The sequence below is a fragment of the Onychostruthus taczanowskii genome, unplaced genomic scaffold (assembly GCF_017590055.1).
Source record: "Onychostruthus taczanowskii isolate IOZ18803 unplaced genomic scaffold, ASM1759005v1 scaffold142, whole genome shotgun sequence".
NCBI classification, from domain to species: Eukaryota; Metazoa; Chordata; class Aves; order Passeriformes; family Passeridae; genus Onychostruthus; species Onychostruthus taczanowskii.
Window position 1 is genome coordinate 208,540 of NW_024498597.1, and position 12,333 is coordinate 220,872.

Here is a 12,333-nt window from a genome sequence, read left to right on the forward strand (position 1 = left end):
CACCAGCAGTGCCTGGAGGTCAGGAATGAGAAGAGCATTCTGCAGGAATGATGCAGAACAGAAGGCATGGAGACGCTGCAGCTGCAGCCTGCTGAGAGGACTTCAGGAGCCTGCGCTTCTGGAAAAGGACAAAGTGATACAAGTTCTCAAACACTTGCATCTTGTAACAGTGTCCCACAACTTTCCCAGCTTCCAACAATCTGTAGGTCCAGTAAGACTTCCTTAACTGGAGGTATGGTCTTTAACTTTTGGAGGATGGGGCTGCAACTGCCAAATACTTGTGCCTCACCCCCTGTGACCAGAGCAGCTGAACCTTATTAATGTGTGGGGTAAAGAACTATGTCATTCCCATCTCGTATCTGCTGATTTTGCATCTCCTGGCCTTTGGTTTGGAAGCTGGGGAGCAACTGAGCCCATTTCCATACTCCCCAGAAGCAATACCCTAACAGCTTGTGACCCTCACATGCTCCTTTCTGGGCTGATGTGCTTGCCAGCCCTGGTACAGCAGCGGGCCCTGACCACACTGGTCCCCCAAAACTGCCCTGGGGAGCTCTGTCTTTGCTGAGCCCAGAGGCCTGGCAGGATGCCGAACGCATGCAGGCACGTGTTGTGGATGCACAAAGCAGCACAATGGAGTTGCTTTGTTGTCTGTTCCTGATGAACAAACATTGATTTATTTTGCTGAAAGCCACGAGCCCTGTGCTGACATTGTCACTCATCCCCTGCAATGTTACAGCCTTATGCCTCTGGGTTATCATCAGCCCTGAGCCCATGCTTTCATTTTCCACTCTAGGAAGGTCTGACTCAATGTGTAGCACACTTTATTTACCCAAAGGCAGATAAGTTTCGTCACTGCACCTTTCATCACTTTTTCCATACCTCCAAAGAGTATATTTAAGCAGCACAGGTCCCAGTACAGATCTTCAGAGTGCTCAAGTGACCTCAACTTGTGAAGACACATGCTGGGTTTTTTAGTAAGTATTTCATCCATCAGTGGACTTCTCTTCTGACTGCATGGTCTCCTAAGTCCCTTAAGAGATATGTCTTAAGACTCCTTTTGGTCCTGTCTCTTGGAAATCCAAGTAGGCTGCATTGACTGAATTACCTTTACTTATATCACTACTGATTCATATGAAGAATTCTAACAGCTTCGCAGAGCAGGACTTCTTCCATGTAAAAACTTACATTACCCTTTCCCAATATTTATCAGTGTCACTGATCCACTGTACTCTGCTAATTTTATCAGTCTATCTGATATAGCTGGTCAGTGAATTTCCAGAATTCCTCTGAATTCTGATCTGTCTTATAAAATGTCTGAGAGATGAATCATTGGTCACTATGGCAGGTTCAAGAGAGGAGCATAACCTCTCACTTAACATCTCAACTATTTAATCTTTAAACTTATTTAAAACTCCTGAGTTGATACTTCTATTTCTGGCAACCTGCTACAAATGTATAAATATTATTTTTGTAGAGCCTCTGCAGCAGGCACTGCAGGGTAAGGCAGGGTCTGCGCTGACTCCCCACAAAGAGCATTCCAGCACAGTGCTCTCTGTGAGTTGCTCTGTGCCAAGCAGAAAAAATTATATTTAGTTTTTCTGCTATGACTAACCATAAGCCTCCCTTCCAGGTTCCATTTTGACAGATCTGAAACAGGACAGTTGGGTTTTTTCCCCTTTGGAAATCATCTCTCAAAAACCCCTCTGTTCATATATTTAATCTGTTAAGAGTTTATAACCTCTTCCATTTTCTCTAGCTTTTTAAAAAATGCTTTGTTTACAATAACCTCCCTGCCCTTCTGCTAGACATGCTGGCTTTCTGGCACCATTCCTTGACACTGCTGCAATGGATGGTGGGCATTTGCTCTCTGCTCAGTTTATGTTCAACAATTTTCTCTGTTTCTGTGCAGGCTTTGTTCTGAACTTTGAGTGCAAAACTAGTGAAGTTTTCTATGGTTTGCTGGTTTATGTTTTTTTATCTTTTCCCCAAGGATGTTAATCTGGAATACATTATGGCTCCCATCGCAGAGCAGCTCTTGGAAGGCACAGAATACATTTCTCTGCACAGAATCATGTCAAGGATGGCTTCTCACGCTCTGCTGCTCCACGGAAGTTTGTGGCTGAAATGCAGTGTTTTTACCATATAATGGATGCAACTTTGATTGACTGACTTCATGATGAAGTGCCACTGGAAAGAGTCCTTCTCCTGTCCCTCTGCCCTGCCCCATGTCCAGTGAGCTGATGGTCTCACAGAAATCCGTAGGCAGGAGTGCGGGGTTGGGCTCACTGTCCTGTGAATTTTGTTATAATCTCTATGGTGCCAGCTCCTAAGAATCTCTGCTCTTGATCAAAGAGCCCTGCACTTCAGAAGTGTGTGTGAACCACAGTGGCGCAGACACTGGAAGGTGATAAAACACAACCCAACAGAAGCTTTAAAACATCTGAGATCAAACTCAAACAAGAACTGCTGGAAGGCATTCCTTGCTGGGCATTTGCAGCTCAGACAAGGCTGGGATATTATTCCATTTGCCCTTAACATTTCTGAATGCTTCTCAAACTAAAGAGGAAAACCCACACCCAACTATGACTGCCAAAGCCTAAATCTACTATGGGACTGATTACAGAAAGAAGTAGACACATGGTAAAAAGGTTCAAATGTAGGAACCATTTCTGACTGCCACCCTGTGCCTCTGGCCAGAGAGGGAAACAATGCCAGTGCCACTTACAGGTGCCATCTGTTAAAGAATCCATTCAGTAGCTTCAGGTGCAGCTGCAGTGGAACTGCAGGTTGAGCTCTGGAGGGGCAGGAGCCTAAGCTCGCAGCAAGAGGCCATGAACTGAAGACCCTTTGCAGAAAAGGGCCCAAGGACCTGAGACCCAGAGAGGGGACCCAGACTCAGAGACGCTGCAGCAGCTGAGGACCCTCAGACTTTCCCTGTGCTGTGAAGGGATAAAACCCTAGGGAATCCTTTGTTTGGGGTCCCTCTTTGGAGGCACCAGCTCAAGCTCTTATTTTGTTGCTTTGCTATTTAGCTGTTGCACCATGATTGAATTATCTTAGGGATCTGGACATCCGTGACTCTGCTATGGAAAACCTGGGGTAGAAGCAGTAAAAAACCTGCTGTGTCTGAGTGTGGGATGTGAGCTGCCAGGGCTTGGTCCCAGTTCAGGTGATGCAAGTGACTGCCAGAATAGCTCTGGGAGGGTTGGACAGGGAAGTTTCCTTAACACCACAAAAAATTTCCCATATTGAGAAAAAACATTCTGAGTGAAGGAGTGAGGCATCCAACAGAAGCTCCAGAGGTGCTCAATGCCTTGAGCTCCGGAAACTCACAGGAAGCAGAAGCAGCAGTCCAAATTCCAGCTCTGCTCCCACAGACCCAGGTCACAGTGTGATTCAGTACTTAAGTTTTAAAGGTTTTTAAAGGTTGAAGAAACCATTTGTTTCACAGTGGGAATGATTAATGACTAGAATTCATATTACCAGTGCTTTTCATGACTAATTTATTAAGCTTCTTTTTTGGCATTACCAGATGAGTTTTACTCCCAATGTGAAGCTCTCAAAGTTCAAAATTAGTTCCTTAAAAAATTGGGATTTTATTTGATTTGGAAACTGGCAATAAAGAACATATCTGTGAAATATCTTCAAAAACTTTTTCTGACATGAAAACCTGGGAGAACACAGAGCAGTAAGGCGTCTGTTGCTTGCACTCTGCTCAAGCTTGCTGAAGGTCTGTAGTAGCACAGGGCTAGAAACATCCCCAAAAAACCTTTCCACTTAAGGACATTCAGTTCCTGGTTCACCTAAGGCAAAGAGAACTGCCTCTGCTGCTTTGCTGTAAGGTGGAAGAGATGCAGATTACTCAGGGCAGGCTTTCCCCTTTTTCACTGACTCTGTGGCTACAGCTATTTACTTCATATCATCTTTGCTAGTTTTGGCAAAGGTGAAAACAACATCATGCTCCTGGGACAGCCTATCCAAGTTACTAAATATGGAGAGATTAAAGCAGAGACTCTGTTTTCTTGATCTCAGAAAGAGCTGCCCTCAAATTTCTACACGTTACTAAAACAATACCAGAAACTATGACTGTAAGATAAGAAAAAAATATTGTAAGACTGTAAAATATTACCACCTGGTAACTCTTCCCATTATAATACTGCCAACCTTAAGGCAGCTGGCAGCTGCTTCCCATCTCCTTCTCAGTGCAAAATTATTTTGGAAATGGTAGAGTTGAAGGAGATGGTGGCATGGGAAGCAAATCAAAATCAGATTTAAAACAACGTCTTGAAGTAAATTATTCACTTCCATACAGAGCAGAAATTTGTTAATAGAAAACACAATATGACCTATGCAGGCAAGCAATGGTTTCTGGTAGTCTGTGTAATTGGATTAAGTGTTAAGAGAAATTCTGTGTGAGAACTGAGAGCAGCAGAAGAATGAGACATTCAATCTGCTTACACAAACTCAAAAGCATCAGGAGACAGAGTTGCAAGCACCTGTTCCAAAGGCAGGAGATGGTGAAGGATGGACCCAGTGCCTCTCTGTGACCCTTGCTAATGCTCAGTGTCAGCCAGCATGAACTGGCAAGTCACTTCCAAACACAGATCCTGCCAGAGAACAGACACTGGCTTTGCAGTCAAAAGGAACTCAGTCAAGTGAGCTACAATATGAGCATGGCTGACAGGCTGGGTTTGTGGTCCCAAAGCAGAAATCACAAACCCCTACAGCCATGCAATGCTGAGACCAGTAAGCAATTCATGACATGTCTGAGATGTAGAAAGATGCACTTCTCCACCTCCTGCCCTGCCCATGCGTTACAAGAAGCAGTTAAAACCACAACTTGCACTCCAGTCAAGTATCCAGTGTCATGAGCAAGGCACCTAGCACAGACTGAGGAATACGTGGTGCTTCTTACTCCTGCTCTGAGAGTAGATCCCCTCTTCCCTGCTAAGGCAGGAAACTGGACCTGCCTGGATCTGTAACAGTTCAGGGTGAATTAAACCATGCAGCTGAGCTCTGCTCTGTGCAAGGCTGGCAGGGGGGCACTCAGCACTGTCGTTTTGAGACAGCAGAGTGAGACTGCAGCCTTCCCCACGGGCTGCAAACAGAACAGAGAACCTCTGGCTTTCTCCCATCCCCTGGGCAGTGGACTAAATGCGCCACACCTGCACACAACAGCCTTTGTAAACCTGAAGTCTGCACAACAGAGATCTGAATGCGCTAATACACAGGTGAGCCCGAAATAGTTTGTGTGACTGCTAAACCCCAGACCACCTTAACTCCTCAAGGAACCTGGAAGGTAAGCCAAGGGCCATGTTTCTAGCCAAGGACAATCCTCCTACTAATACGATGTCCCAATCTGCATTTCAGTGCCTTGCTCAAGACAGTGAACATATTAAAATCTCTTGAAGAAGAGAATGCAGGGCTGTGTTCTGTGTCTCCAAACTTTCCACATCCCTGGGAACTAGAACGGCATTGAATTAAATCTGATAGTACAGTTACTCATTAATTGCTGTGAAATACCATTAATGGATGTTGCATAATGGATGAAAATGCCTCAACCTTAAGCACATTTATTTGCTTTGCTCTAAAAACTCACTCAACAAGAACATAAAAAGTACAGGAACCTCAAGTATTACAAATGCATAATCACCCCTTTGGCACACTGTTGTCACAGAATACAGAAAGCAAAACTAATGTTTATATAAACCCCAGGGAAGGACTGTGCACATACATTTAGAAGTAAGAGTCATGTTTCAGTCCAAGTCCAGCTAGTTAAAACTTTCCAGGACTCAACACGGCAATTTTACAAAAAAAGTGAGCTTCTAGATAGAAACCCAGATCGGAGGAATCACAGGAAAAGCTTCCCAAGAAACATAAATTATGCAAAAAAAGAAAGCCAAAATAAAATTCTATTTTAGTAATTGTTATCTTTACAGTGTTTTTGCTGTGATGCCAGAAGTCAAAACCAGTACTTTACTGGTGATGCTACTTTTTTTTTAAAGCAGCATTAATATAGCAGGTATTAAATAGACTTGCTTTCTAGATCAAAACATCTTATGTGTTCTAACTGATTTCACTCGAGAACTTTAATCAAAAGAACTCATTGTACAAATCAGAGAACAATGATCTTTAATATCCCAGACAAAATGTTTCAAGAGGGGTGAGAACGGCTCCCATTATTCACACACAGAAAGCAAACCCTTCCTCAAACGTGCTAACATTCTATTTTATTTCAGCACAGTAAACAGAAACATCTTGTATTTAATGCCACTGGGTAGCACCCACAAGCTGTCTTAAATGAAAAATGAACACAGTTTCAAAAAATGAGGACAGTTTCAATTCAACTCCAACATCAGGAAATGCACACAATGGAGTATGTCAATAACTTCTCAGGAGCACATATCCTTTTTGACAGCAGAGCAAGTAAAAATAAAGCAAAGAGACTAGGCAAGGATAAGCAAACTTTTAAAAATGCAGATTCAAAAAGCTTCAAACTACTTTTAAGTTTACATACTTGCAAAAGAAATTCTCCACAACTGAATCAGTACAAACATGGGCTTATATAAAAGTGACACTTGCAGTAAAAGCAAGTGGCAAAAAATTCCTTATCAAGGTCTGACACTAACTCTGCAAACATTGCGCTTTGTTTTACTCTGGGCACAAGCAACTGAGTAACTCCACATTTTCCATTAATGCCAGCAAGACGGCACATTTTTATACCAGGCAATTTCTTTCTTCCAAGGGTCTATGCATGCCTTGTCCTTTCTGTTTCAGATGAACCCTGCACGTCCTAGACTTACTTATTCCCACCTCCTCCTCGAGAGCTTTCTGCAAATACTCAGCCAAATCCCAGACCACCTCCACACTCCAAGCCCCCTTCTGCATGGTGTGCGCTGAAAAGCCAAACATTTCTCTGCCTTCCTGTTGGTGGGAAGCAGCAGAGGCAGCTCAAATGATCAAATCAACTCATCAGATCAAATGCCAGCTTATTTCAGACTGAAACATAACACAGGTTTAGTTGGATAGTTTTACAAATATATCAGCATATTCCTTCATTTCTATTTAAAGCAAATAATGTGGAAAAGAAGAGAGAGATGTAGACTGAGACAGAATATCTATTTCTGAAAGCAGCAGAGGGTCTGCAGATAATAATAAAAGCACAGGCACAGCTCTCTTAACAGTGCAGATTAATTAACAGATCACCATACCATCTGTCCATCAGCATTCCAGACCATTTATTTGACCATCTGCCCATGGACACTGGGAAAAGCAAAGCCTAGACTTCATTAGGGTTCATACCACTTTCAAGTAAAATGTAGGTCTCAGATTTAGGTTAATACTTTTTAGTTCTGAGAATAACCTAAATTCATATTGGTAAAAACCGCTAAGCCCCCATGCTAGCTCTCCACTTCATCTCCACTGCAGTTACCAGATTATGTGGGGTTGTTTAACTGACACCCAGACAATCTGTTATGTATCAGGGTTGGCTTTTGTTGCTTGCATATGAACAGTTTCAGAAAACCAGGACAGCTGTATCTGGAAGTCAGCTGTACCTGAAAAGCTAAAAGCTTCCTCACACACATTCACCCCAGAGTAACAAACTTCAGAAGTAGGAAGAAGCAGAAACTTGTGCTGTTGACTTTTCTCAGATCTGATCCTGGAAAGTTACTCAAAAATAAAACAAACATACAGGGAAATGAATAGAAATTCACAATGGCATTACCCCTTTTCACCAAAGGAAAGACCTTACAAACCTTAAATATACATGTTCCATTGAAAAGTAACACATGTCAAATATAGAGAAAACAGCGTGAGGAGCCTGTGTGCCTGGCCCTACACACCTCCTAGAGTCAGTCACCGTGCTAATGACAGTTCCTGAGATGGGATTAAACTAAACACTTCTCCCATTCATAAGCATGGGCCACCTGCAGAGAATGTTTTGAAATTCCAGATTTCAGACAGAGGGAAGTCTACCAGCACCACAGAACTAAGACTGAGGGTGGCTGTTACTCTGGCTGTATCCAAGGAGAAGCTAGAACAGGGACATCAGTCAGTCCTGGAAGGAGGTGGGACCCTGAGGTTAGTTGGTTAGAGCATGGTGCTAATAACACCAGAGATGGTGTGTTCAATACAGCCCATTCACTTAAGAGTTAGACTCAGTGATTCTTGAGGGTCCCTTCCAACTCAGCATATTCTGTGAAATTCTAGCATAGACTTACAGCAAATGATCTCATGGCCAAGGGCACAGAATAATACAGACAGATAAAACAGGACATGTTCCCATATGTCAGTTCCCATAGTGGGGAGCTCTAACTGGATCTGCACTGCCAGCAGGGTTATCAACAGTGCTGACAGAGGCTCACCTTTCCCTCACCACCTCCTTCTCTCACTGCACTGCCTGCAGCCCTGCAAGCACAGCTCAGGATGTGAGCTGGTCAGCCCCAGTCAAAGCTACAGCTTTAACTCCATTTAAAACAGATTTTTTTAACTATTAGAAAAATAAAAAGGTCTGAAACGCAAGTCTCACATCACTGATGCCATGGTCTCATATTGCAAACACTACACTGTATAAGATAGTAAAATCTATCTCACAAATTCTTTAGGTTTTGCCTTAAAACCCACCAGGGCCCTTGCAGATGCTGCTGCTATTGGAAGCTGACTGAGAACTTCACTGCACTGTAACTGGAAACCATCTTCAACCAGTTTGTGCCTATTCTTGTCAAACTGAGATCCTCCCCAAGGCTCCTCCTCCCTGTGAAACTCAGGACAAATGAAAACGCTGCCCCAGCCTAAGTGCTTTTAAATCATTCTCTACACAAGAGGATGTTCCTTCCTCTGAAAGCCCTGGTAACCTTCTTCACTTCAAATTCCTCTGACACTGGTAAAGTCACAGAGGCCTGGATGTGCTTTGCTAAATTAAAAAGCAGCAGTAATTTTTCACAGGACACAAGCTCAGTCTCCAAGTGTAAGCACAATTCCTGGTACTAGCAATTGAGACAAAAACCCCAAGGATCCAACACACCATCCATCCTCTCTGGCAGATTTCAGAGACTTAAACCAGCCCTTGTGCTACTTTCTAGCTATGATGTGGGGGAATGTCAAGCCAGGTGTGCCCTGAAACTACACCTTGCAGGGAGAGATGCTGGAGGAAGGTGAGGCTGGGACAATATTTACAGCCATGAGAGACACCGTGTTAACATCTTGATTTAAAAAAAAAAAAAAAAAAAAAAAAAAAAAAAAAGGTATTCTACATGAATTATATGGTTTCCCAGAAAGAACATCTTGCCTCCTGCCCAACTGTTGCCATGGCCACCAGCTCACTGGTGATCTACGGTAAAGCACAGGAACAAAAGCCTGTCCTTCCAGGCCTAGTACTCCCCAGAGTACCACTCCCTGGCTGCAGACCACTCAGATTTTCCCAAAGCTCAGCCCTGGAGAGGACAACCACAGCTCTGGGACATGCTGAGTGCGCAGGCTGATGGCTGCAGTGCCAGGTTTCTGCGGGGTTTGCCCAGTTTCAGATCTGGGGCTCTGTTTAAAGAAAAGTGCAAAGAGGCTTTGCTTGTTGAGGGAAAGCATAGAGCCAAAAGGCAGCAGCTACACACAGCTCTGTGACAGGGCCTCTTTCCCACCCTCCCACTCTGCTCTGGCTCCCTCGAGCCATGCTGCTCACAGCCAGGCAAGGCGTGGGCAGCCCAGAGCTTTGGTGGGTCAGTAGAGAACTGGCAGCAGAGGCCAATACACAATATATTCATATTCTTCCCAATCCTGGCACATGGATCACAGTAGGAAGTGCCTCTGCTGTTTACACTTACTCAAAGGCATTGCACCTATTTTTACCCGTTACGCATCTGACATGGGAGCAAACTTTACCTCTAAAGGTAAGAGAAGATATAGATAGATGGAAACATGACAGTACAGGAAAGTGTTTTAAATCTGTTATCTAACTTTATTTCAAAAGAAAAAGCATTGCTTAACACTATTGCTGCTTTCCAGAGAAGGAAAAAATATGGATTACCTTCATAGGACTGTATTTGCTATGTTCCTGCTGTGCACAGGCTTGCAAACAGTTTTCTGGAATCGCCTACATCAATGGACTTCTAGTAAACTTATCACAATGTTGCCAGCTCCTAGCGTGCTACAGCAGTGCAGTATGACCTGCCCTGTGCTGAGCAGAGGACTACAGACACAACGGCCTCCAACTGCTAGAGAGAAACAACAGCCACTAGATGCATACCCACATGCTCAGTGAGAAGGCAGCAGGATAATCTGCTATGGGAAATGAGCCTGTGCTCCACAAAATGCCCCACAGAATCTCAGTGCTCTGCTCTGCCTATCACAGAGCATACATCCTCTGTCTTAGATGCTGGTGGAGCAATCACTTCGACAAAAGGATTATTCCTATGGTAACCAGAGCCATTGGGCTCACCTCTGTACCACCAATAAACTCCTGGTAAACAACCATGGCTGTGTCAAACCAGGCCCAGCAAAGCAGTGTGCTGTACCTGGGGCAGCTCTCTCACTTCCATCTCCTCTCAAGACAAGCAGGTAGAGCATGCAAGCTCCTCCTTTCCCAACCAGTGAACCAGACAGGACATGAAAGAGCTGCAGTTCTTCTGCATACTGCATTTTTCCAAGAAACTGTTATTCAGGAGACCAGCCATCCTGCAAGATGTTGTGCAGCCTTGGCAGAGCAATTGCCATCTCAGAACTCAGAACCTTCATGCTGCTTGGCACGTAAGGGTGAAGGGCAATTTCTGTCACTGGATAGATCCCAGGTCTTATTGAATAAACCTTAAGAGAGCTAAAATTAAAATACAGAGATTTTTTTCATCTCTCTCAACATTACTGTTGAGCTATGGGGAGTTGCCAACTGATCCTTGTCTCCTACACATGATCTTACCTGACAGTCGAAGTCCTGGAAGTTGCGAGCTGCATTCTGTTAATGAAAAACAGGAAAAAAAAAAAAAAAAAAAAGGAGATCAGCACAATGCTCCAGAACACCCCCAATAACAGCATGAAAGTTTCCCATAGAGAACTCTGTTATAGCACAGACTGGCTGCAGTCAGGTAAGCAGTGAAATGTAAGACCTGTACAAGCAAACTCCATGCAAGATCTCCCCATTCCTATACAACAAGGTTATAGGGCTGTAAGGAGGCTACCAGCCAAGGGAAGTGAGTACCTGTGTGCACAGCTGAGAGTGTTAAAGCAGGGACAGATGCACATAGGAAGTACACTGGCCACAGCTGGGCTGCATATGGGTCTGGGTTTTGTCTATTCCTGGCGTCCATTAACAATTCGGATGCAAAACTCCTAAAGGAGTACTCCTGGGATCTTACATACTGAGTGCAGGAAAACAAGCCATGCAGTCAGCTTCTGTGCAGCCACTGCTGCAGGTATGGGATTGTTCCGCGACAGACACAAGGACCTGCAAGCTCCTGAAAGCCAAGCGCATGGGAACTGCGAGCAGTAGCTCACCACTGGCTCTTCCCAGAGGGTGACCCCTTGCATGCAGGAGAACACAGTCAGTACAGCACCCACTTGGCATTCTGCAGGTTGGAAGATCTGCAGGAACCTGTCCTTGTGCCCATGTGCTTTGTGAAATACTGTCTCTAACCACACAGTAGGTTACATCACTGACAGCTATCAGCAGAAGGCTGAGCAAACCACTTGAGATGGCATCCCAGCTTAGGGACGTGTTTTAGACATAGCACCCACTGTGATTTGATACTGGCCAAATGCCAGGCACCTATGAAAGACATTCATTTACCCTCTCTTGCTCTCATCTGGGCAGAGGAGAGGGAAAAAAATTAATACAGGGCTCATGAGTCTCAACTCATGAGGACTGGGAGAAAACACTCCAAGGGCAAAACAGGTTCAAATTTAAAGGTATAAAGTAAATTTATTATTATTAGAGTCAGAGGAGGATAACAAGAAGTAAAAGAAACCTTTAAAGCATCTTGTTTTTCTCCCAATCCCTTCCTCCTTCCCACCAACAGCACAAGGAGACAGGGCATGGGGCTTTTGGTCAGTTCATCACTCAAGATCTTCTGTTTGCTCAGGAGGAGAACTCTTGTCTCTGCTATGCCATGGGGCCCCTCCCACAGGAGACAGTTCTCCATCTGCAGCGTGGCTCCAATCTCACGAGCAGCAGTCTGCCCAAAACTGCTGCGGTGTGGATCACCTATCCATAGGGTGCAGTCCTCTAAGGATGGGCTGCTCCAGTTTGCAAGCAAAGGCTCTGTCTCTGGAGACAGGGGCTCTCTCTCCATTTGGGTCTCCTGCTGGATCACAGGTTTCTTTGGCATCCACCTGCTCTGGCATGAACAC

General features: G+C 44.4%; 1 protein-coding gene across 4 annotated transcripts in view; it reads right to left on the bottom strand.

The window, feature by feature from the left end:
* The window catches only part of NDRG3 (NDRG family member 3), a 65,485-nt gene that overhangs the window by 21,380 nt on the left and 31,772 nt on the right, over positions 1 to 12,333 (bottom strand). For all 4 annotated transcript variants that reach the window (XM_041398203.1, XM_041398197.1, XM_041398198.1 and 1 more), the window contains one exon: positions 10,907 to 10,942. In XM_041398203.1, coding sequence (XP_041254137.1) covers positions 10,907 to 10,942 — 36 coding nt within the window. The remainder of the gene's footprint in view (positions 1 to 10,906; positions 10,943 to 12,333) is intronic.